Below are 26556 nucleotides of genomic sequence, written 5' to 3' on the forward strand. Positions count from 1 at the left end.
ATAACCAATTAAAAGTCAAATCATTAAAAATGTTTTTAATAGCACATCACTGTAATATTTTAAAATAGCGGGTTGGATTTGATGACGCCTCCTCCTTCAGCCGTGCGTCGTGCCGTACCGTGCCGTACCGTGCTGTGGATGGGAGGGGGGAGTTGTTTGGGGATGGTGGGCCAGGGGATCGCGTCAGTCGGTATCGTGTTAGAATACGGTCTCCTGCCCGCAATCAGTATGGATTGTTTACAAGAGGAATGAAAAATCACGCTTATTATCGCGGCAGCTGCTTCTTCTGGTAAATAATAATAACAGCTGCTGACATCGCTGCAGTTCAGGGTTTTGTGAGGTTTCGTAGGTAAACATAAGGCCTTTGCAGGTTCTGCAGGTGACTGTGGGGTTTACTGTGAAAAGGTAGTAACAATGCTATGACATATGTAACTGAGGTTTGGTTTGTCGGTCAGAGACGAGGTGTGTTTCTGTGGGTGCAGATCGTCTAATGGTGTTGAGATGATAGAGCTAGCCTTAGCTACAACAGCATGTCATCCGAATCACTATCGTTACAGCTTTGTTATTACTGCCCTGTCACATTAGCAGACATCCCACTGAAGAGAGTGAGTAGCTATGGCTGAACAAGACATTTGTCCCCACTTGGACTGTATCGGAGAGGTAACCAAAGAGGACCTCCTCCAGAAATCCAAGGTGGGTTTTCTTTTATTTACTGGAAATATATAATGCACAATGTCAAAGATGTCCAGTGTAGGTCATTGGTAGTGTGGACCATTGGCTATGCATCCCTTAAGGCTGTTATATGATTGATGTAGCAGCCCTGTGTCCATCAGTCATCACTGTAATATTAACCACATGAGCTGGACTGTATGGGGCTCTATTATGTTGTTTTGATTAAGTGTCTATTGTGTAAAGCATCCTGGCTTGGGAGGATGTGCAGATACTGTATAAATATATATGTTTTCTATTCATGTTCTCCTGTTGCTGCAGGGAACTTGCCAGTCATGCGGAGCAGGCGGTCCAAACTTGTGGGCCTGTCTGCAGGTAGGCTCAAAACTGATCTGTCTTTTCAAAGATTGTAGTTGGTGGATAAATGATGACTGCTGTAAATCCAGCTACTAATGGCAAAGCATTTAAAATAAGATGACCAGGTGAATGCTTAATAATTAATGATGACCTGAGACATAAATGTAAGTATATATTCAACAGCTCTTAAACTCGGGCAAGTGATCGAGGACACAATATGTGCATATACAGCTATGATTTTATATTCTGATTGATATTTGATATTTATAGTTTATTTATAGTTTTATAGATAATTACAGTTATTTTTAGATTCAGTTCAGTAGACAGATACTGTGACCGTATATCTATATCCACTTTAATCCGGTGTTTCTGTTTTGTAGAATGAGTGCCCGTATGTTGGGTGTGGAGAGTCCTACTCTGACCACAGCACCCTGCATGCACAGGTAAAACACTGAAAATACCTGCTAGCTTTTGCTCATCATATATTCCCAGTAACTATTTGTAAAGAGAGTCCCTTGAATGTCCTGTGGCTGTGTTTCCATTAGGCTAAGAAGCACAACCTGACTGTGAACCTGACGACGTTCAGGATCTGGTGTTATGTGTGTGAGCGGGAGGTGTTTCTGGAGCACAGGCCTGCCCTAGTACCTGTACCTGCTGCTCCCCACCATTGTAAAGCCACAGAGCAGGTAAGATTTCGCTTGATGGTTTTAAATGAAGAAAAGAAAAAAAAAAACAAGTGTTAATGATGCTGTTTCAGATTATCAGAACCTGTTTTTACTCACATTCATCTGTATTGTATCTATTAATAATTTCTCTAGGAAGCAGCTCCTCAGCCAGTAGGTCACCCACTGAAAGCAGTACCAATTGCTGTGGCAGAAGAAGAAGGTTCGGAGTCAGAGGAGGATGAGCTTAAACCTAGAGGTACACCAAGGTTTTCCCTCAATATTTAGCTTTTATTTCTAATTTGGCCTTTAAGTATATAAACCTCATCTGATAATTGACTCGATGTGACGATAATTAGGGAATTTGAACACACTGACTCCTTTTAGGAAACAAAAAGCCATGTGGTTCTTGTTTCTACTGTTGTTTGCAGGTTTGACGGGAATGAAAAATATTGGAAACTCCTGCTACATGAATGCAGCTCTTCAAGCTCTGTCAAACTGGTGAGGTCACTTTCTCTCATTACATTTAATTACTGGCATATGACCATTTTTGTTTTGCATGTTTATTTATAATTTTAAACTATTGTGTTGATGTAATTTCTGTCCTCTTTCCCCAACAGTCCTCCTCTCACTCAGTTCTTCCTGGACTGCAGTGGATTGGTCCGAACTGATAAGAAGCCTGCTCTCTGTAAGAGCTACCAGAAACTCATCTCAGAACTCTGGCATAAAAAACGGTAATAAACACATAAAAGTGACATAAAAGTGCTGTAGAGTACTTTTTAAATGGCAGAACTACTGCTATAGACTATAAGAATTAGATTGTTATATGGTAATCAGTCATTTGAATTAAATGATCTTAATGTCTGTCACGGCTGCTTCTTGCCCAGACCGAGCTATGTCGTCCCTACAAGTCTGTCTCATGGCATCAAACTAGTAAATCCTATGTTTCGCGGGTATGCTCAGCAGGTAGGGGAAGCACCCAGCAGGTAACTGGCATCACTGAAGTTGACAATGTCTTCTGTTTTGTTATTAACCTGTGAAGCCCTGTGCATTTTACTCACACATTCATAAAAAAAGTAATGAATAATTTTTTTTAGATCATAGACGCTTTTTAATGCCTGTTATTTATCTTTGAGGTTCTTTATGTCACCTCCTACCAATACACCAAATATTTTTTAATCTTATAGACAAGACATGCAGAATTATACATACATCTCTGTCCTTCACATTGTTTTGAATTAGTCAGATTTATCTGTTATGCATTTCATCATATCCCACTTTTTGCCAAACTCTGACTTCATGTGATGTACTTCTCTTGTATAGGACACTCAGGAGTTCCTGCGCTGTCTGATGGACCAGCTACATGAGGAGCTGAAGGAGCCCCTGACAGAGTGCAGCATGAGCGGGGAAGGAAGTGATGGGGAGGAGAGAAGAGATGGTGACCGCTCTCCATCTGAGGATGAATTCCTATCCTGTGACTCTGGCTCCAGCAGTGACCGGGGCGAGGGAGGGGGTGCGGGTGATGGTGAGCTGCTCATACAGGATGAGTGTGATGGGGGCAGGTCACCACCTGTGGGAATGGTGGGCATCAGTTCCGGCGGGGTGATCTCGGAGAAGGAGAGGCTAAAGGAAAGAAAGGTGTCTGGGTCACCTCTCCGTGGAGGCTCGCAAGAGATGGACGAGGACGCTGATGTGGATACAGCAGCTGAGGAGGAGGTTCCTGAAAGAGGAGAGGAAGAAGAGTTAACACCAGCATCAAACACTGAGGTCCAAAATCCAGAAAACAATCAGACATCTAATACTGGGCAAAGACAGGAGCAGGGCAACATCCCCTCAGGTATAAGACTAACAGAATTACAAAAGTGGATTTTTATATTCTTATATTAGGCCCATATGGGGTCAATTTTCTCTAAACTGTCACTTTTGTACATTCAACATACTGTTTTCTAGAGCCAGACAATGAGGCATCAATGACCCAGCCTCAGTCCACTCCCTGTAGTCCTGTGCGAGCCCTTCAGGAGCTGCATCCTAAACTGTCCTCCAGTCCACCTCGTTCCAGCCCGCTTCGCTCTGCGGGGCCTGCGTACTCATTCAAAAAAGGTGTGGAAACGTCTGGACTTCAGAAGATAACTTGTTTCACTGCTCATCTTCTTGACTAACCAGTTAATGCTTCCACTCATTTAAATGACTGTTCCACTCATTTAAACCTCTGGAATGAATACTATTCAAAGTGGTAGTCTTGAGAGTACTACAATTTTCTGTTACAAACCAGACACTTGCCTTTCTCCTATCAACATTATTTAATTAAGGTGGTTGTGATTAAGAAGATCTGTTAGTCCAACTGGCTTTAACAATCTAAAGTCTGTCCTTTAAAGTGCTTCTGGGCATCATGTGTCTTCCAGCTCAGCTGCTTCTCAGTGCCAGGAAGAAGAAACAGTTTCAATATCGCAGCGTGATCTCTGACATCTTCGATGGCTCTATCCTCAGTCTGGTCCAGTGTTTAACCTGTGACAGGGTGAGCTGTGTTTCACACGTTTAGACACCAGGGGAAATTATTTGCATATTCATTCTGAAACCACAGAGAATAATGACAATAACTCACAAATAAAGTCATTTTGCATGACATGAAAAAAAGACAATACTTACGTGTGTAACGTGTGTGACAGGTCTCTACAACAGTGGAAACCTTCCAGGACCTGTCCCTTCCTATTCCTGGTAAAGAGGACTTGGCTAAGCTCCACTCCTCCATCCACCAAAACCTTCCAGTCAAGACGGGTGTGTGTCCCGACACGTATGGCTCACAGGGCTGGATCTCTTACATCATGGACTCCATACGCAGGTCAGTGAACCCTGTCCAACTGTGACGGTCGAGGAAGACGTCACCATGAATTCACTAGAATCTAATGGCAGAGTAATATGTTGATGTCATTGATATGATCACTTCTTTTCACTTTGCTTTTCTTTTAAGATGCAAGTAGAGATTATCTTAACAGGATAAGTTACAGATTAACATATTTAGAGATAAAGTAAGCAGGTGAAATCTTTAGATGTATCACTTTATGTTTACATCTGAAAACCAACCACAGTAGCATTACTTGGAAATTTGTAAGAGTTATTTCTTTACAATGATTTGTCACCCTGATTTGAATATACTGTGTGCAGCCAATTACCAATACATGTGGCCACTAGCTGCCTGCAATCAGACGCGTCCCCAGACCGACTTGTTTGAAAATCCCCTAAAGCACCACCAGTACAGCTATGCAAGCATTCCTACCTCTACCTTGTTTGTTCCACATACCAGACCTGCATCATGCCAACAATGAAGGCTTGTGGTTAGGCTCTGGTCCGGACAGAATTCAGGAATTCCACCAGGGTAAAAGTTTGTGTTATTTTTCATTCCTCAGAAATATGAAAACACAGTTGTGAGGCGTGATATGGCCTTGAGGGAGTCAGTGAAAAACTGATGGGTTGGAGAGATTATGTAGACTGAGTAGGGCTGTAGAATACTCAGTCCACTGCTCCAGGACAGGATTTCAGTGCTGAGCCATCAAATGACCCAGCAGAGCTTGTAACAAAAAGTGTTTCTGCTGTATCTCTCTTTTTATTTGAATTAACTGCTTTGTAACTATGGAAGAAGGCTGCACACTGCCTGTTACACGCTAAAGTAGAAGCACTTCCTTTGCCAACTGCTGTTGTGCATACTTAACTCTGATGCAGAAATGACATGGCAGCCCCCAACTTTCTAACCACTCTTTTCTTATCAGTGCTTGTGCATTTGCTTCATATCTCATGGTTCTGAAGCTGAATAGATCAGATTATAATCCTCAGATTCACTGGCTAACTAGCAGCGTCAGTGCCCTCAGCTGTTAGGAACTGGCTGTCTATCTAGTCATTATGCTGCTCTAATCAATATTGTCATATTTGAAAAGGGTCTCATGGTGATTCTGTCCTACATAGAATTAACGTCTTACTGTGCAGTTTTCCTCATGAGCATAGTGGAGCATTTAGCAAAGACCGGTGGTGGAGAAAAACACAAAGCTGAAAGAGTGAATTTTGGACTCTCACTCATTGAGTTGCCAGAAACAAAACTCCAGATGAATGCAAATGCTGTTAACCCAATCCCTGGCGTTTTTCTAATAGATAAAGAGGCCAGGTGTATTGAGGCTGAACTGCCATCACTGAGCCTATCAGAAGCTAATATCAATCCAGGCAGTTTTGCTTTTCGGGTCATTTGGTCATTAAGAGCTGCTGATGCATATAAAGGTCAGTATGATTACTTTGTACTGTTTGATGATTACATGTTTTCATGTTGGTCTTTTGAACAGGTTTGTCGTGTCATGTATCCCCAGTTGGTTTTGGGGGCCCATGGTTACACTAGAGGACTGCCTCGCTGCCTTCTTTGCTGCAGACGAACTCAAAGGTAAACAATACTAGAATGTGGTATACAACTATAATAAATGGTCAGGAGCAAATGAGAAACACTCATGTCGGAATTAACAGTAACATTTATGCTTTTCCCAGGAGACAACATGTACAGCTGTGAGAGATGTAAAAAGTGAGTATAGTAAATCCACGTGGAGTCAGTCATTAGACCTAGACCTAAAGTTCTCTTTAATGAGCAGTTTTGTTTAAAACCAAATCAACAGCTTGCAGAAGGATAATCCCGAATGTAACTGCTATTTATTGACACTTATTTTGTTTTCTACAGGTTGAGAAATGGTGTCAAATATTGCAAAGTGCTTCGACTCCCAGAGGTACACATTTTTTCATCTGATGTCTTTCCTGCTTTCTTGAGAGTTTCCTGTTTTCTGTTGTGGATGGCCACATAAAGTGTTCTTGAATATTTTTTCTAGATTCTGTGCATTCACCTGAAACGCTTCCGACATGAAGTCATGTATTCATTCAAGATCAGCAGCCATGTATCCTTCCCATTGGAGGGCCTGGATATGCGACCTTTCCTGGCTAAAGAGAGTCCATCCCAAGTCACCACATATGATCTGCTCTCAGTCATTTGTCACCATGGGACTGCAGGAAGTATGTTTTAACATTTTTCTCTTTTGTAACACTCTTTCTTTCTTGTGTTTTCTTAACTGACAATTTTTATGGTGCTGCAGGTGGACACTACATAGCTTACTGTCAGAATGTGATCAATGGCCAGTGGTATGAGTTTGATGACCAGTATGTCACAGAAGTCCATGAGACCGTGGTGCAGAATGCAGAGGCCTATGTGTTGTTCTACAGGTGAGCATGGGACAACCCTGTAATATCAAACACTTATACAGAATCTATGCTGATTCATGATGCATTTTTCTGGGATTCATTCAGGAAGAGTAGTGAAGAGTCAGTGAGGGAGAGGCAGAAGGTGGTGGCTCTGGCCAATATGAAAGAGCCCAGTCTGCTGCAGTTTTACATCTCCAGAGAATGGCTGAACAAGTTCAACACCTTCGCTGAACCAGGACCCATTAGCAATCACACATTTCTCTGTCAGCATGGAGGTATGTGTGCATTGCTTTACTCAAAACCTTAGCAAAAAGGGGAATGCTACCAATTTCACGTACATACATATGTACATACATACATACATGCATACATATATTTTAAAATCTGATTCTAGCCAGACACTTTGGAATAACCTCATACTAAAAAAAGACATATCAGTAGGATGTAGGTCATGTTGTTGACCAGTATCAGTATTCAATAAATATCAGGCTTTTAAAATAGTTTCAAACCCTGTTGCTAGCCTCTCTACACATGTCTTTTTTCAAATTATGCAACAGGTTTACATCTGCAAAATCACTTTATTGCATTTGTGAGTTAAAGACTGTCATTGTTCTTGAAGACTGCAGGGATGAGGGTGTTGATTTTCTGGAGGAGGAGGAAAAATGTACTGTTGGCATTAGATTCTCCCTTTAACATGCAACATTGTGTATCTCTGTACAGGGATCCCTCCTAATAAATACCACTACATAGATGACCTGGTCGTGATAGTTCCCCAGAATGTGTGGGAGTACCTTTACAACAGGTAAATCTGCACCATGCTCCCAATTCTGTGAGTGACACAGTGCTTGAAGGCATTAATTTAGAAAGTCCTGCATACCAGTGTTATGTTTCAGTGAAAAGGAAATTTGCAAACCCGCAGCATGTTTTCATGAGCTAAATGATATGGCTTGCAAGTCTTTATCTGATTTTACAGTTTTGCACTGCATGAAACTAATGTATACTTTATATAAGTCACTTCTACTTCTGATTTTATTCCCTTTATTTAATGGTTTACAATAGAGGCAAATGTGGAAGTTTGACCTATAAATGCATTAGAAGTGTCCAGCCTGAAGTCAAAACCTGTTTTTTTTACATGCTGTAGTGCCATTTTTTTGGAGCATTTGAATATGCTATACATCAATACAACCCTTATACCCCCACTTTTAAGATATGTACTAACTACATAAAAACTACATAAAGTGCTAAAAAGGGCAATAAACCACATCAAATAAAGAAAATCTTTTTTTTTTTTAAACATATTGTTTTTCATAACACGATGACATATATAGAACAAAGGAAGTGCTGTAAGCTGCAGATCAGATCTACAGCAAAGACGCAGTTTTGGTTTTGTTGTCTGTGTATTTTATGAGTTTTGTGCAAAGTCATTTTTGGTAGGAAACAGCGCTCTGGGACATATTGATATGAAAGTGTAGCTTCTTCGCTTTTCTATGCAAAAAGAATTATTGCTCTACCTTACTTGGTTGCAATTTCACAGTGATTTAAAAATAGATGTGTAAATGAGATTGCGGGTGCTCTCGATGGTTTAAAAGGGTATTCAGTGATTTGCATGTGCATGCATACTGTCACCTGAATTCATTTGTCTCACTCTCTCCATCCTTTAGTGCATTTCAGTTAAATGTTGGTGTTTCTGTCCTCAGTTTTGGAGGTGGCCCCGCTGTAAACCACCTGTATATGTGTGCCATCTGCCAGGTTGAGATTGAAGCTCTAGCTAAACGCAGAAAGATGGAAATAGACACCTTTATCAAGGTAAAAACATGTGTTCTGCAAGGGTTTACTGAACATAAATGTCTTCATGCTTTGTGGTGGATGTTTAATAAGCAGTGTTTTTTATGTGTAGCTGAACAAAGAGTTTCAGGCTGAGGAGGCTCCAACAGTGATCCTGTGCATCAGCATGCAGTGGTTCAGAGAGTGGGAGAGCTTTGTGAAAGGCAAAGACAATGGTATGACTCTGTGGTTAGACAGAAGCAGTCGTGTATTAAAGTGCTCCATCTTTCTGCTTTAACAACATATTCTTTTTTCAGACCCACCTGGTCCAATTGACAACAGTAAAATTGGTGTTATGAAAGGGGGACACATACAGCTCAAGCAAGGTAAACGGCAGCATGAGGTCAGGCAAGTATAGATGGATTTGGAGAAAACAGATGGTCATAAAAGTTTTTTATGCATTTCTCCCCCCAGGTGCAGACTACGGTCAGATCTCAGAGGAGACATGGCAGTACTTGTTGGGTATTTATGGTGGAGGGCCCGAGATTGCAGTTAGACAGACAGTGGCCCCGGCAGACCCTGACAGCCTCCACGGAGAGAGAAAAATCGAAGCAGAGACCAGAGCACTTTGAGATAAAGAGAGGTTGGAATCTTTGCTTAGTGTGAAACACTGCTCAGTGCTTATATGCTGCTCAATTACAGTAATCCCTTATAATAACATGCACCTCCTTGCATATACACAGGCTTGCACGGAATCACACATTTGGATATACTTTGAGTAATGTGTAAGAATTTACAAAGCCCAAAGAACATGCATCATTTCCACCCACGTCAACCACAAGCTCATACATTCCTTGTAACGAGCAGAGAGCCAGATTACACATGTTGGCCAAGAATAATGGAGGACAACCTCCAGATCATAAACAACTGTAAATCCAATCTAGGCTGTTTAAGTTCAGGGCCCTATAAAGTGTCCATTTGTCCTCAACTTGTTTATTAATTTTCATTATCCTCAGGTCTCCTTATTCCCCTTTCCACTCCTTGCCCTCACAGGAAGCTGAGGAATTTACACCTTGGTGAAGACGCCTCATCGTGAGCGCTTTGTAAATGTAGCAACATGTTGTTTTGCAGCTGTGTTGCAAGAGGATGAAATGGTACTTAAATATCACATAGTTTATTTATTAGTTAACTCTGATAACTCAGTGTTAAGGTATAAAAATAAGATGTCATGTCCCATTGCTGGAGCTGTTTTTGTTAGCTATGGTGTCTCACTGGCTGCTGTAGTGACTAGATGTCATATCCTGCTAAACTGGCTCTGGCAGGCAGACAGTTGCTGGTGTCGTCCACCAGGATGCTGAACTACAATGTACTGTTTGATTTAAGAACTTTTATTCTTCATCGGAAGCAGCTACCAGGAGACATAATCAAGCTTTCTGTTCTTTGCCTGTTTTCTAGTTACATAGCAGCAGTTTCATCAAGTGAAAGAGTTTCTTCCGCCTCTAACCTTAAATACACCTTACACTGAGCCCTCAGGAATGGGAGTCTTTTATTTATTTAAGCCAATGAAGTTATCAAATAAATGAATGATTAGAAATAGGCAGGTTCATCTGAAATTACAAAACATGCACGTGTGAATTTTCAGGGTCGTTTGCATTTGAAAAGCTTCAAAATGCATGTAGCTGCAACTTCTTTTTTTGGGATACAGCATGAATATCAAATCAGTAGAAGCATTTTTTTAAAAAAAAAAGACAAATATAATTCATACAGGAGTTATCAGATCATCCAAAAAAAACAAAAAAAAAACAAAACAAATATATATATATATATATATATATATATATACCATGAAGTTTAAAATACTTAAAATGATACTTTAAAATACTTTAAATGAATCTGATAATGTGCATTGCATCATTGTTAAAGATGCAGTTTCAAAATTTTATGTCCGATACATGTCTTTGCTAATTGGGACATAATGTCTTGTTTATTCAAATTACATTTGGCTTGTTTATTCAAAGTATTTTCTGGTTTTAACACCTCCTCCACACTGGAAGTAATTAATCTTAATAGTCCCAGAGCTACTGCAGTCTGAGTAAAAAAAACTGGATCCAGATCTTGTTACATTTTTTAGCTTTTTATCATAAAGGGATCAGACTGATAAACTAGTCTGTCTGAAGCAGCCAATGTACTGTGTTGTCAGAACATTTTTTAAATTTTATTTTTTAATTTGCTGCAACTGCATTTTAATCTGAAAAAGCAAATGAAACATTATATGTTGTTGTGTAGATTACCTTAAATTGTGCAATTCATTGTACAACATAATCAATGCAAGATCACTGTATTGCGGTAAGAAATTGAGCCCAAGCTTAGCTGAATAATCCAAGTCCTTTTCTGTCTCATTATAAGGAAATCACATGCTTGCCTTTTTGTACTGTACAAATCTGCATAGGAAATATTGGCCATCACATTTTTAGCAGTTAAAGTGGTAGAGTGAGTAAAACATTAGGGACAAGGTAACGATAATGTTGAATGAAAGTGGCATATATGTTCTTATCTGACTCCCAAAGGGTCAAATTGTTCCTTAAAAGATAGAAAATATGTTGTTAATGTACATAGAAAAGCTCTCGTCATATGAAGGACGGTTATTCAACGTTATTTAGCTTGTTCTACCAGCTTCACTGAGAAGGCAACACCATGAAAACAGTGATAAACAGTGAAGAGACTCCAGGACAAACGAGACAGACCTGCACATATTTAATCTGATAAAGTCCAACTATTTCAACAAGTTCAGCAGATATTAATGAGTGTAATTATCAGATAATTAACAGCTTCCAACATTCCTCTGGCAATATATCCAAGCAGAGAGAATAAACCAAAATATCTTCAGAATGGATGTTTCCCCTCAGATACTCGTCATAGCAGAAAAAGGACAGGTTCTAACACCGTTAATGATTGTTTTGTTAAATGCATTTACTAAGCCGTAGCAGGTCCTGAAATTGGAGCAGGTTGAAACCAGGGGGTGGGGGTGGGGTTAATTTGGTGGAGTGCTTATAGTCAATTTCTTGTCTTTATGAACTATCGACAAAAGATGGCAGCCATCTTTTGCTTCAGTTTCACCTGAAATATCCCTGCTATGACAAATCAAACATTAACTAGCACATGTCTGTAAACCTTATTCCAGACCTGGCCTACAGTAATCTGTTTCTCACAGTTTTGTTTAAATTCAAAAAAAGGGGACAGTGACTTGTCCATTTGTCTTAAGTGCTAGTTCTTTCACACCTATCCAGACTAGATGATATAAATACTGTGAGCATATGTGTGCTATGTTCAAACACTTTTTGAGGGAATAAGTGCAATGAGGTGCCATCAAAGGGGTACCGGACAGCTATCAAACAGCTAACAGTTTGAACAGCTGCCAATAAAGACCAGGGCAGTGCAGCTTATTAAATAACTGCAATCTTAAGAAATGTTGCGTGGTAATTACTTAATTAGCCCCACCTGTGTTTGCTTGTGTTACAGCACGTAGCTATGTGTGTGAGATTTGCAGTTCATGGAAAATAGAAGCATTGCTGTGGTTGGACAGAATTCATCAGTAATATCATGGCATTTTGCACAGCAGGATATCACTGACTCATGTTTTCCCTGCATTTTACAGTGTGTGGCTGTTGTGGTCTTGATAATGGTGATGCTTTGATAACATGGGAGTGGTTGACCTCAATTTAATGGGATGTCTTAATGTCTGTATAACTGATGTAATTAATCATGACTTGTTAAATGATTAAAATTGCCTGGTCTTTGATTTACATGTTTTTTTTTTTTTTTGGCTATGAAAAAGTCTATCACTGAAAATACAAGAAAATATTCTTGTGACAGAGTGCCATTGACCTTCGGACGTCTATTCACTGTCTTTCTGAGAGTCACATGAGAAGGTATAAAAAAGAAGATGTCATGTCCCATCGCTGGAGCTGTTTTTGTTAGCTGTGTCTCACTGGCTGTCAGATTGTAAAAAGACACCTACAAGAATGATAGAAATACATACTCATGTTTGTTAAATATATGGGAGACTGATAGAACCAGCTCCATATTTAGTGTATATACATGCAGAGGACGCTGCATAACTTAGGCCCTTAAAGGCCCAGGTTCACTGTGTGTCAGATATGATCAACTGCAATTTTTGTTTGGGAATATTCACCAATAATCTACAGTAACATGATGAGGCCCATTGATGAGGCGCTTTACATACTTTATTTCCTCATCTTAAAACTTGAAACGGTGCTTCCAATACCTTCATTTTCCATCTGATCCTGTGCTTTGTTTGTACATTTTGGGGCTACATAATGCCGAGTAGCATATTGGGCTCTAGTAAATTGCTGGTGCCTGTTTGAAATATGTACATTATTACATAGGTTCAGCTAAATCCTATTTATTCAGATTTTCTTCCACTAATAACTTTCCCTGACACAGTAACTTGACACACTTCAGCCTCAGATTGCAAAAAACACCTAAAAGAACGATAGAAATACTTTTTTTTTTTTTGCTGTTTTTGTCTACTGGAAAAAGTCTCTTGAGACATCGAGAGGGTATAGCTGTTTTAATCTGAGAAAGAGAGAGCAACACTTAAGAGAGCAGCTGTGATGTCATCTCAAGTCCCGTACGTATGCTGAGCTGTATCCAGCCCAGACAGAGGCAGACAGAGAGGAAAACACACCGGCCTGGTGAGAGGATATGGTGCACATACTGTTTACACTTGAAGACAGGAGAACCATCACACTGTTCATTTCAGGTAAGAGCCAAAAACAAAAAACTGTGTTAGAGGGTAGACTTTCACAGACGCACACACCAGTGCAGCTGCAGCATCCAGTCACATCACAATACCATAACATTTGCATGTTTTTTGTACTGCATGTGTGTCTGAGCATGAATCTACACCTACACCTACACCTACACCTACACACTCACAGCTCTGACACTATTATAGATTACCGACATGAAGGTTACATCGAAGCTGGGGCATTTATTTGAACGCCGTGCAAGATGCATTTCATGAGACACCAGATGTATTGATGAATAATTAAATATCCCAGAGCAGTAGTACAGATCGCTAAATATTAAATCAGCATATGACAATACAGTGAGAATCCAGGACAGCAAGGGAGTCTGAGGCCAGTTTAAAGAGGCTTGTCCCTGCTGTGGCTATTCACTGGGACAGGATGGGTGTGGCAAATAGCAGCAGACCACTTATCCTTTCCAGTCTCATCATTAAAGTGGTTTTCACTCTTGCTAATGGCTCTCTGTGCACTAGTAAGCTTTGCAATATGAAGGTCAGATGATAGATTTATGAGATCTTTATTAATTACCAGTTATACATGGAAATATCTGTGCCAATATGAGGAGAGCCTCTTCTAAATGAAAATCTTATACCTCATAGCTCTGTGACTGTCCAGTATCCACAGTTGCCTTTTACTTGAAAATACTAGTGTAATGATATTAGCTAAAATAACATGGAGGTGGCCTCTGTTCATTGCTACAGATGTCCTGCCTGGTTGGTACATAGAGTACAGTACATTTTTAATATTCCAGATTATGAACACTTGACTGATTTCCTCATTTTAACTCAGAGTAGTGGTTACCCTCTTTTCTGCTGCAGCCCCAAGCCGTTTGTTATTGTGTTTATGTAATTTGATTTTCAATTTTTTTTACATTATTTTATATATTTTAACAATTTTTTTAACTCACCCATACATAAGCCGCCATGTTAATAAAATTTGACTGATACTTTTCTTAACTTGGCTTGAAAATGTAATATAGAATTTCTATATTAATCTGCCACTAACTAACTTCCCATATCTTTCATTTCACAGGCTTTTATCTTCCTACATCTTATGGAAAAGCCAGGCTTCACCAGCTGGAAAAAGAATAATTAACATGACACAGGAAACAAATTTAAAGGGTATGAGCCAGTATAAACCGGCCCTTTGTTGATCCACTAATCAAAAGGTGAATCACAGCACTGCTGTCAGAGATGCTTGCTGAACTGAGAGACTTGGACTGAGTCAGCTCCTTTCTGTGAACCATCTCAGTGGTTTTTGCAAAAAGCGACCTTGTGTAAATATTTACATCTGGTAGCTCTGAGAAATGAAGAACACCTTGAGACACTCTGTTTATGGCTCCATGACCCTTTAACTCATGGGTTACCCTTGTTGACCTCAGCTGGTTGTGAAACTGTTGCCGGACTGAAGAAACAGTCTGCACTTCCCTTTTGCAGCTACTCAACTTTCCCCCTGCCACCCTTTTATCAAGGAAAAAATGGATAAGCATATTCCAGAGACACTTTTATTCCCAGGCATTTACATGAACTTATACTAACTTATACACTACAGTGTCAAACTCTAAAATTCAGATTTTCAAATTAGGGGTTACTAAAAATCATGATTTAATATATTGACTAAACATATTTAATATATGTGGTCAGTTTTTACAATGTATGACACAGCAGTGATTGGTATATACTGAGATATTTTGGTAATATACTCTACAATATACTGTATTATATTGGTGCCTGTCCTTGCCAGCAAAATGCTAAATACTTTAGCAAAGTGAATGTATTGAGGATGCTTGCCTGTGTGAGTGTGTAGAGTAACCGCATACATACCGCATAGAGTCTGAGTTTGCACACACCATGGGCTGTGCCATGTGTTCCCAGCTGGTTGACATGTGGACTGTGAGAGTGAGCAGGACTGGCCGCAGGGCCATGGAGCTCACCGCCTACCCACAGATGCTCCAGGGAGGCTACCACAGGGTGACCGGCCTCCACTATATGTCCTCCTTCTCCGATGCTGAGGACTGCTGTGATGACACCAGCTCAGGCAGCTCTCTCACCCTGGACTGGCAAACACAGGTGACTGATGGCTGACACCTAACCAGGACTAACAACACAAACATGTGAATTAGTCTGATGAAATGTTCAATAAACGTGGTTATTGGCAGTGAACAGAAATACTATAGTGTGTTGTTTTTCAGGAATTTATTACCATGATATCTAGTGCTGGAAGACGTATTTTGATCTTTCACCTAAATAAACGCAGCAATACAACAATGTAGAAAGATAAAATTACACGGTAAGTAAAGATCCCAGAAGTGGTGTAAAGTTACTTAGACGTTTACTCAAATACTCTACTTCAATGGGATTTTGTTTGATTGTACTTCAGTACTTTTACTTTGTAGACAAATCGTTTACATAAAACACAGACATATAAGCATAAACACAGACACACAAGGTTTTGTTTTTCCCTGTGGTTGTGGCTTATTTCCAGTTTGTATACTGTGTATAGTAACTAAAGTTACTGTACTCCCACTGCAAAAGCTTAATTTGCATATTTACTTTTGATAATTTATGTACATTTACATATATATTATGATAGTTGTATCACTTTACTTAGGATCTGTGTACTTTTTGCCACTGTAATTAAGAAAAAACAATTTTAGGAAATTATGCTTTAAAAAAGTAAAAGAAATTGAAAGTTCCCCTATTACATATAGTACTGCATTATTAATTCTTTATATAGGCTTAGGTAATTTAATCTATAACACCATATTTTATGAACTGATTCTATATTTTCTATATAAAATCAATATTTCCCTCTAGGTACTCAGGTGATACAGAAGTAGCTCAAAGGGTAACTGAAGTACAGCACCCAGTGTACTAAACTCTACCATGACTGTTAGCAAAATGCTTTCATAATATCATGGTACGTAAAAGCCTAACTGAGGTGTTGCACAATTAAGGACCCACATGGCACATCTAATACTAAGACTCCTGATTGCGATGGAGATGTTCCTTATTTTGCAACCAGCCTCACAGCCTGTATTTTGCCACCAGTCTTACATGAAATCATTTTCCTAGTATTACCACCACAGGAAATACATGCTGGCTCAGGAAGTGCAAGTGGTATGACTCTGAGTTAGGTCATAAAAGTCTTACTCAGATCTCAATAAGATAATGTAGGTTTGCCATATTCATCTGTCTGTAACTGAAATGAAATAAAACTGTACATTGTTAACATGTAACAAATTATGAGTTTATTGGATGTAATAAATTAATGCTAGAATCAATCTATTAAAATATCTATATTAAGAAATTGGACACAAAGCCAACAACCTAAAGCAGCCACATGATTTAACGTTATTGTGAGATTTCACTGTTTAAAGTCGTCCTGTGTGCCTCTGTAGTCACTTTGCTTCTTTTTGTGTGTGTCTTTTCATCTCTCTCTGGTTGTCTCTGTTTATCTCTTTAATTGTTTCCTGTCTCTTTGTGGTCATTTTATGTCTTGATGAGATTTTACTTGTAACAGCACTTCTGCATCGTGGTATTTTTGCGTAACAGCTCTGAATACTTTCTTCACCGCTGAATGCAACGACCTATGTGACTATTTAAGCGTAGCCCCGGGAAGCCAAGGGTGGCGTGCCAACGTTACTACATTTCGGGATCCACAGAAACATGAATGAAACATTCCAGGCTCTTCCGTCGGCACTGTCTGGCGTGAGTGGGTGGGAGCGTCACCGACAGTACAAAAAAGCCTTCCCCCAGGCTCACTCTCACTTTCAGAAGTTTTACGCACGCACGCATCCAAGAGCTCCTCTCTGCATCTCTCTTTGGATTGACTGAGTAACAAAGCGATGGCAGCTGTGATGGGAAACGAGGTTTTGTCCTGTTTTGTTTTCTACGCCGTGCTTCTGGTGATAAAAATGTACCTTATGGCGATTATAACTGGACAAGTGCGTCTGAGTAAAAAGGTGAGTGACTTAGGAGGAAGGATCCCAGCGCTGAAAGCTCATATTGCAAATTAAAATCAGCCCAGGAAAATTTCTTGTTGATGAAAAATGTGATTCTCTTTGGTTAAAGGCGTTTGCCAATCCAGAGGACGCCCTGAGACACGGAGGTTTACAATATCACAAGGAGGATCCATACGTGGAAAGATGCCGGAGGTGAGAGGGCAGAAAATTTGACATTGCCACGACACGATTTAACTTTTAAAACTACTAATTTATTATCCAGTGCTTCAAAATAGATGCTATATACAACCTGCACCCACGAAAAAATACCCAAAGGGTTGTCTGTCTGACATTATCCACTTTAACTGTGGATTTAAAAAAAAAATCTAATTCACAGTGTAAAATACTTATTTACAAGTTCTGCATCTAAAATCTTACCCAAATTACAGTTATCATTAGTACCAGGAATGATCACTTTAATATTTCATGCAAACATCGATTGGCCAGTCATTACTATAGGATTTTATCACGGAAACTTTTCGAGATTTCCTCCCTGCTAGACTTTGTTTAAACTTGTCAGAAAACGATGCGTGACAGTAGTGAGGAAAGCAGATGTTCCTTTTTGCTGGTAAAAACATTTCCTTCTGTTTTCTCTGGCTGCACAATCCATGGACTTGTGATGAGAAACCACTGTGCATTGGCAGGCAGTTACAAATACCGTTTATTGTTTCTTCTTACTCTTTTTTTTAAAAATCTGGTTGCTTCAGTGTGTTCACACAGCCTGGAAGCCTGATTAATTATTTCTGTAGTGTGCTGTCTTTGAGCAACAGTGGTTAACAGGAATGGATTCTTAGAATAATGTTTAAAGCTGAGCCTATGGGTGGAGATGAAGCAGGAAAATAGTGTGGCTGACTGCCTAGAGGAGAAAGACAGACAGACATCTGCTGTGCATGTGTACTTGAGATGAGCAGGTTTTACCCAGACTGAACTAAGCCAATGAGTCAACTTCAAGAGACATTACAGAATCAAACTGTTGGTTAACTTTTTGCTCACCAGAAAAGCATAAAATAATCCACTAGTCCTTTATACAGGAATGAGTCATTAAGAAGACAGTCATTTTTTATAGTATGTCACCACTTCACTGCATAGTGTGAGGTATGAGTCACATTAGCAGAAGGTGTAATCTAATCTTTTCTATCCTATAGAGCTCATCTTAACGACCTGGAGAACATCCTCCCTTTCCTCTTCCTGGGTGCTATCTACTCCCTGATTGGACCTTCACTGGCAGTGGCCCGACTTCACTTTCTCATCTTCTTCATGGGTCGTGTGCTGCACAGCATTGCTTATCTGTTTGCCCTGCGAGCACCCACCCGCTCTCTGGCCTACACCATTGCACAGATACCCTGTGTCTCCATGGCTCTGCAGATTCTCATGGCAGTTTCAGTGTATGCATAAATACACAGAAATGAGGAAATGAACTAGAGGTGGTGTTCTGGCTCATTTGATGGCGGATGTGTTTGAAAAAGCATGAGAAAAATGGCGGCGAGATCTCCTGGGAGGGAGACCATAAGAGGCTAAAATGTCAGTGAGTGCAATATACTGCACGTACATGGTCACACAATACTGAGTTTTGTGACCTTTTGTCAGTATTTTGTTTTATTTACAAATGTGAGACTATCTTATATTGAATTGAAGTTGACATCTTGTACTGTACTTGTGTATCTAAAAGGAAAATGAAGGTTGTTGCTCTTTTTGTCTTTTTAACTGGGTTTTAGTGAAATAACCTGAAACTCTCCAATAGAGAATTGCGTATGTTTATTTTTAGCCACTTTGGAATATTTTCCAGCACTGACCTGCTTGTTGATCCCGATCTCTTTTTTGTGTTTCCACATAACACAGACCACCATGCATGTAGTGTGTCCGTTTCCTGAGCAGATATCTATTGTGTTTACATTTACTTGCATGATACATTCAACAAAAGCATAATGGATCCTGTTATTATGATGACTGATGTTCTAAAAGATTTGAAATACCACTCAGTGGAAAAATGCTTCTATGTGGGTGAAAGTATCTCAGCTTCATGTTAAGGAACAACAAAGGAATCCTAACACTTAGTTTGGACTCTTCCAACAACCTGCAGAGACAGAAATGAATGTGGATTAGGTGTTCTGACATGTAAAATCTGTGAATGCATATTTTAAGCCTGTTTAAAATATTGTAATAATTTATTAATTTTTATGAATATGTGCATGTTTTGACTCCATTGGTACGTTTTTATAGGTAGTAAAAAAATTCAAAACCACTCCAGCCCTAACTTTGCTTAAATGTGTGTTGACTCAGTAATGTGCAATTAATTGTCTTTTATTTGAGGGATCATTGTTGACTTTGCCTGCTCGTGCAGGGACACTGTGTTCTGGTGTGAAGGGGAAAGGGCCTCATTTTGTGTTTGTGTTTGAATGCGAGAGTGAGACGATCCAGAAGCTCGAGGCAAAGCTCCAGCATTCCTCCACATATTATGTAAGACCTTCTGGGCTGAGCTGTATTCACTCATATGCTCAGGGGCTAGAAGAAAGCCATATAGATGTGCTGATGGACAGGAGACTATGCAGTCATGCATGCAACCTGAACATGATTACAGTAAGTGCGATCAGCATGTCAATTGACTCACATCAACTGCTAAGTTGATTTAAATGTTTGTTTTTTTTTTTCTCTCGTGTGTGACTTGTATTTTGCTGCAAGCAAAAACTTTACAGCCCAAGGAAGAAACACTCCTAGCAATCCCCATTTGCAGGATTTTCCTCTCAGTAATTACAGAGCTGGAAAGCTCTGTGATTACAGAGAAAGAAGAAACCCAGAACAGGTGCTAGGACTGGGAAATTCTTTCAATGAAAGAACTTTAATACATATGATCTGGGGGAAACATAAAGCTAATGACATGCCAGGGACAGGGGTGTGTCTATATCCTGAGTATGCGTCAGAGTTGTGCCTCAACCTGCTTGTACCTTTGGGGTAAAAAGGGAAGAAGGCACGTGTCTTTCTACTTATACTGCTCATGTTTCCTCTCTTTTAACAGACAGGAGCTGATTTACACAAATCACAGCATATAATCTAATTAAATAATCTGAGTAACTACCTGAAATGCTACTTTTTCATTGGTTTTGTGATAGCAGGTGATTTCTCATTGTCTCCAGCTGGGCCCTGCCAGGAGATCAGATACTGTATGTTGGATGCCCTACTGTTTAGAAGGTGTAGACTCATCTGGTTACTTCTGACACAAGGCAAGAAACATGTCTCTTTTTGTGATTTTTCTCATACTACAATTGCAACATTATTTAGGTCACACTAATCAACAATCACGTGGCTCAAATTTCTATAACATCCTATAACAAATTGCCTGCTGTCCTGTATAATCTAACATAATTACACCTCTATGTTAGCATCCACAGTAGCACAGGAGGTTAGATTCATGTTGTATAATAAATTTCAGGAGGCAGAAGCAAACACTGTGTGTTGCTGTGTGCGCATTATCTCAGGACAAGTTGCACCACCATATCAGTTTAAGTAATAAAAGGGTTTGAGATAATAAAAAGTCAGTTGAAGTTCATATGTGAAGTGAGCTTGGTATCTGACTGCTCCCCAACGCAAAAAGTTCTTTCCAAAACAAAGAAATGAACTATAAATAAAAAAATAACTGCAGCCTATTGGTGCATGCAACAATGAGTGAACATGTGATACATTATACAGGTAAGTATCTGCACTGAGCATGATAATGTGCTGAAAAGTGATTTGCAATTTTATTGAAGGCCTGGAATTTGTAGTTCTGTTGCCTTGATCTCTACAGACTTGACCTAAAAACCTGTGTCAAAGTAAAAATAAAGGCACGCTCACATCTGTGACTAAACGTTGACCTGTCAATGAAAGGAAGAGCATTTGCAGACCCTAGCTGGGCTATATGCAACTGGATACAAAGCCCACTGCAGCTTTAGAGACTGTCTAGAAACTTTTAAAATCTCAAGTAATCAGAAATCAGTGAAGCAAGTGATGAAGTAAAATGCTGTCTGTTTTCTACAAATACTGTCAACAGACCTTAGACACTTTACTAGTACTAGTAACAAGGGCTTTGTAGTAGCCATTATGGTAGATAATGAATTCAGTAACAATGGTTTCCAAAGAAGAATGAGCTAATAGATACAAGCAAGACTGTACTACTATTAACTTCACTACTATTTACTGCTTTTTGCCTGATTTCCGCCCTTTTCAAATACTGCATATGGTCACACCAAACACTCTTCAGCCACAGACTGAACGTTTGGCCTCTTTGACTATGTTCAAAACAACAATCGTTGCTCGCACCTTAACAGCAACTCTGTCATTTGTGACCCCTGGTGCACTGTGGGAAATGAATTATTCCAAAGTGTATAAACAGCTGCACTGGTAGCCCTATGGCATTCCCCATTTCCTGTGTACAATCATTACAGAAAAAGTACAAATAAACCAGAAATCAACCTGTTCAAATTTCATAAATATTTACTACATATCAATCAACAGAATCGACTACTTTCACAGCAGTGGTCTACAGCACTTGTTTAAAATAATTGCTCAAATAATATTAATAATAATAATAATATAGTTCCGGTTCATTTGAGGCCACATTTGATACACAAACATTTACAAGTAGTACTTGGCATTAAAAACAATGGCAATACAATATTTTAAGACACTTGGTGTTTTTTTTTTTGTTCATTTTCTTTCATTTTGATATCACAGAAAAGTTCAGCAACAGTCTAAACAGTAAATATAGACTCAAATACAAAAAACAAAACAAAAGAAGAAAAAAAACAGAACACAAAAACAGTGAAAATGCCAAGGGGAGGTAGAAACAAAGAGTACTTGACAGAAATAGAGGAGGAATTTGAACGAGGCAGCTGGGAGAAGTGTTCTCACAGCCACCCACACTCATTCAGAGCAATAAACACTGGAGTATCTTTGCAAACCCCAATCCCCACTTCTTCCCTTTTCTGAGTTGTGTTATAGTGTTGGAGCGATCCACACTGAGACAGGCAGGAGGAAAACAGAGCAAAGGTGTGAGGGGAAGAGAGAAAAAGGAGGCTCATGCAAGATCTGAAGGCTGCAGAGGCTCTATCATACCAAGATTAGCACAGTCAGAACCAGTGTTCCCAGTTCAATGCCCTTCTAGTCCCTGAATCTTCTCCTTTTACTGAATATCTAGTGTTAATTGCTCAAAACATTTGCAGCTGTTTTGTCAGAGACCCAGCATTCCCACTAACTCATAGGACTTATTTAAGTTCTGCAGTACACAGTGCAGAGAAAAAGCATATTCATATCACTGATTTGAAAAAGGGTAGCTTCATCTACTGGCTACATTTAAGACCAAACTGTCAAGATCTGTGCCTCAGTCTGAGCGGCTGCAGGTTCATCACAGCCCACCCTGCTAGTGGCTTTTATCCAACCTGTGACTTAATAGCAGGTTTACACCTGGCAGGGGTTGCAGCAGTGCTGAAGAATTGGTCTGATTGAACCTAAAATAAAGCGCCTTTGTGGCCTTTAAGTGTTTACTTTCATCATAGTTTTACACAGGGCACTCCACCTATTTTACAGTTTAGTGTAATGTCACAGTTCAGTACTCAAACTGTAGAAAAAATTGCTAATGCTTTCTGTGACTCTAGAAGAAGCTTTTTAAAGTATCATTAGGTTAATCTCTGCTCAAGCTTGAGACTCATACTGCATTCCCATCATATTGTTTAAGACTATTCTAACCATTGAGTGGGGAAAGATGTCTAGAAAATGGAAAACCCTAAGCCATATCCTAGAAAAAGTATTACACACTTTTTTTTTGTTCAAGGAGTAGTCATAATAGTATTAGCCAATTTAATTTTTTTTTTTTTTTTAAATAAAACTGTGGTTATATCATTTCAGTTTGTGACAGTATACTCTATATTATCTTTAATTTTGTTCTAAAACTTGGGGTGCAGATTATAATTCCCTTGCTCTACTACCATTCCTCATCACACATGAATAGTCTAGTCAAAAAGAAAAAAGTCATTGTCATCCAAATCTTCTGATATTTCAAGTTGTTTCCAAAAAGCTCTTTTTTTGGTGCAGGACATGCAAATCTAAAGTTGGTTCATTCTTATGGTTTTAAAATATTTAGTGCATGTGTCTTTTAGAGTGCCTGTGAATGGATCCAAACTGAATAGAGGTGCGGTTCACCATAGCAATCTAATATGAACTACAGGCAACCAGAAAACAATACCTGTTAGCAGTGTAGTTCAGTGGAGGATGCTGGGAAATGGCACTTGTGGGAGACTGCCTCCAGCCCCATCTACCTGTGTACTGTGAATAAGGAGGAGAATAAGAACTAATACGTGCAGAGAGCATGTGCATAAAAACATCATATTTATACTAAATGTGAGCATAAAATGGATTTTTATATAAATATACATCACAGGCATGACAGACATACATATCTGTCACTGTGTATGCAAACAGATGCACACATACATATATTCATATCATACAACATTTGAAAGTGGATTGGAAATAATCACATAATATACAACACACATTAAGCTCTAGCAATTTTAGAGGGCGTTGTGAATGCAGAGATTGATGCTGTGCCTCAGTGCGCAGATTTACATTCAGTTTGTGGCCTCAAAGCTGAATCAACCACAACATCTCACAACCTAATTGCCTCACTGGGTTATTTGCTGCGGGGCAACACCCGAAGCCAGACACCCAACACACAGCGGGTGAGGGGCAGCTCACAAAAAACACGCGCACGGACACGTTTTCCAACTCCCACTGCACCCATCTTTTTCAATGAATGGGAGACCCAAGATACAGGGATAGAAACAAAACAAGAAAAAAATATTCTAACGAGAAATTAAAAGCAAATCAACCAAATAATAATGACAGCACAGGAGTGGGTGGGCAGAGAAGTGCACAATGGGATTGTCTTCACTTTAGGTCCAGGACATCTTCTTCGAAGGATGTGGAGAGGGAGAATGCACTGGCGAGAGGTGGACTCTCTGCTTGCAGCACCACCTTCTCTGGCTCAGCCTCTGAACTGGGCGAACAATGCAGCTGAACGTCCAGGCCTGCTTCAACGGACTCTGATGCTAACCTATTGTGACACAAAGATAAGGCTCAACCTCAAGTAACATGTTACAGTTGCTAAAACATGTAGCTGCTGCTGAATGTCAGTGACCTGTCACTGTTTGTTGACGTCAGTACTCGTGCTCTGGGATCTTCATCAGTGTTCTTCTTGCTCATCTTCCTGTGTTTGACTGTTCCACTGTCTGACTTCCCACTTGGTTCCTCTGTCAAGCCTTCGTTGGCATGAAGTAAGAGAAACATAACTTGAAAAGAGAGTTTGACAATTGGGAAATATGCTAATTTGCTTTCTTAATTGAGTTAAATGAGAAGAGCAATAATAATAGTATTACTATTATTATATGCTGATCTTGTTTCCCCCAGGTTCCAGTCCTTATGCTAAGCTAAACTAACCAGAGGTGAGAATATTTCCCCAAAAATCAAACTGTTCTTAACATTACATTAACATATGATGTCATTTAAATCATTATGTGTATAAGAGTTTTGCAGTTTACCGAGCAGCTCTTTCCGTGTGCGGCTTGCTATCTCTTTGATTTCCATGCGGGACAAGGAAAGTGAATGTGTTGCAGAGATGAGAGGAGTTGGGGGCACGATGGCAGAGGCTGGCGTTGACAGCACCTTGTTGACCAATGGGGACTTGAGGGGCCTTTCAATGCTGCGGCCCACCAGGTTACACAAAGGGATCTTGAAGATGTGCTTACAAGCTGCTTCACCTGGGAGGAAGAAACGGAGGAAGACGTGGATGGAAAAAGGAGATTATGGGGGTAAATTCAGGAAAAAAAAAAAAAGAAGGGACAAAGCAGACAAGAAAATGACAGGAAGCATTATGCTTAGTTTCTTAGCTACTTTTTGTGCGTGTTGGATTTTAGCATTAGCTCTTGCACATGGCAAATGAATTGTTCTCAGGTGCTGCATTGTTGGAAAATCAAAGTCACAACACAAACACAAACTGTAGATACAGATACATTATGGATGCACCGATAACGACAGTTTTCAAAACAGACACTGCTTGCAACAGCATGACTTCATACAAGTTTAACAAAAAGCAAAAAGGTTTCAGGTGTCTGCAAGTTTATTTCCACAGCAGATCAGAAAATAATGGCCAACAAATCTGACTGGGGTCAGGAATGGCAAAACAAGACTTTAGGTTTGGGTTAGAGAAACTGTTTGCTGTTTAAAGGGGCAGTGGTACGCTTATGACTGGTACTGGTTCAAATTCCCAGATTTGGAAAACCAGGGTTCACATACTTTTTCCTGCCACTGTAAATTTTAGTTATTTTTTTAACTAAAATAGGCAAAATGACTTTTTCTGTGACTTTCCATGGATCCAAACTCTGTCGCACACATTCATATTGTAAAAACAGTCTGCAGTTTGACAACATGATAAATTGAATCTGACTTTTTTATTTTCAAATGAAGATGCTCCTTAGTGATTAATAGTCCTATTTACAGAAACAGCATGTGATCCTAAAATTAATCATCCTTACTACACAGAGCTAATTTAATGTAACTGTGCAGTGGTAACCATTTAGAGCAGACCATCTATTATTCAGCAGAGACTATAACCACTTAACGTCTGTTTGGGAAACATTAAATGGAGTTTTGGAGATTTTCTAAGGGTGCAGTCTGCCTGCAAAGCTGTGGCGTGCCAACCTGCAGTGCCCAAATTTGCCATAAGGGAGCACTGTTGCAGTTCAGTAGCCACAATGCTCCACTGAGGAAGTGCCGGTAGTAAAATAGATGAGACTGAATCAATGTGAAGGCAACGCTGCACAGAGAGGACTGTCTCATCTGAAATGTCAGCAGGTGAGAAGTGAGTAAAGAGTCATGGAGAAAAACAGAGGGTCACTGATGTTTGGCAGGTACACTGTGTTAGTGTTATTAAATAGCCTCTTTACTGTACCTGTGTTATCACACAGAAAAAATGGAAATAAAACCAAAATATAGAAAGCGTGCAGTTATTTGGAATATATAATCC

General features: G+C 39.6%; 3 protein-coding genes across 7 annotated transcripts in view; 2 read left to right on the forward strand and 1 right to left on the reverse strand.

Moving 5' to 3' along the window:
* The first annotated feature begins 146 nt into the window (after positions 1-146).
* usp20 (ubiquitin specific peptidase 20) lies at positions 147-12475 on the forward strand. The gene is made up of 25 exons (XM_026297911.2): positions 147-289; positions 586-693; positions 991-1044; positions 1407-1469; positions 1572-1712; positions 1845-1947; positions 2120-2189; positions 2309-2422; positions 2576-2654; positions 3012-3525; positions 3639-3788; positions 4091-4203; positions 4355-4527; positions 6014-6108; positions 6210-6243; positions 6397-6442; positions 6542-6722; positions 6803-6929; positions 7014-7183; positions 7629-7710; positions 8606-8714; positions 8806-8908; positions 8990-9058; positions 9147-9315; positions 9689-12475. The coding sequence occupies exons 2-24, from the start codon at positions 616-618 to the stop codon at positions 9302-9304; spliced, it is 2826 nt and encodes a 941-aa protein (XP_026153696.1). The 5' UTR covers positions 147-289; positions 586-615; the 3' UTR covers positions 9305-9315; positions 9689-12475.
* Positions 12476-17348: 4873 nt separating this feature from the next.
* Positions 17349-19787, forward strand: ptges (prostaglandin E synthase). The gene is made up of 3 exons (XM_026298408.1): positions 17349-17465; positions 17575-17657; positions 18650-19787. Exons 1-3 carry the CDS (start codon positions 17349-17351, stop codon positions 18897-18899), a joined length of 450 nt encoding a protein of 149 aa, XP_026154193.1. The 3' UTR covers positions 18900-19787.
* Positions 19788-21953: 2166 nt separating this feature from the next.
* garnl3 (GTPase activating Rap/RanGAP domain like 3) overlaps positions 21954-26556 on the reverse strand; it is a 51529-nt gene continuing 46926 nt past the window's right edge. For all 5 annotated transcript variants that reach the window (XM_026297259.1, XM_026297256.1, XM_026297258.1 and 2 more), the window contains 3 exons: positions 25073-25291; positions 24673-24793; positions 21954-24588 (listed from right to left, as the gene is read on the reverse strand). In XM_026297259.1, coding sequence (XP_026153044.1) covers positions 24423-24588; positions 24673-24793; positions 25073-25291 — 506 coding nt within the window. In that variant the 3' untranslated portion in view covers positions 21954-24422. The remainder of the gene's footprint in view (positions 24589-24672; positions 24794-25072; positions 25292-26556) is intronic.

The sequence above is a fragment of the Mastacembelus armatus genome, chromosome 12, assembly GCF_900324485.2.
Source record: "Mastacembelus armatus chromosome 12, fMasArm1.2, whole genome shotgun sequence".
Classification (NCBI taxonomy): Eukaryota; Metazoa; Chordata; class Actinopteri; order Synbranchiformes; family Mastacembelidae; genus Mastacembelus; species Mastacembelus armatus.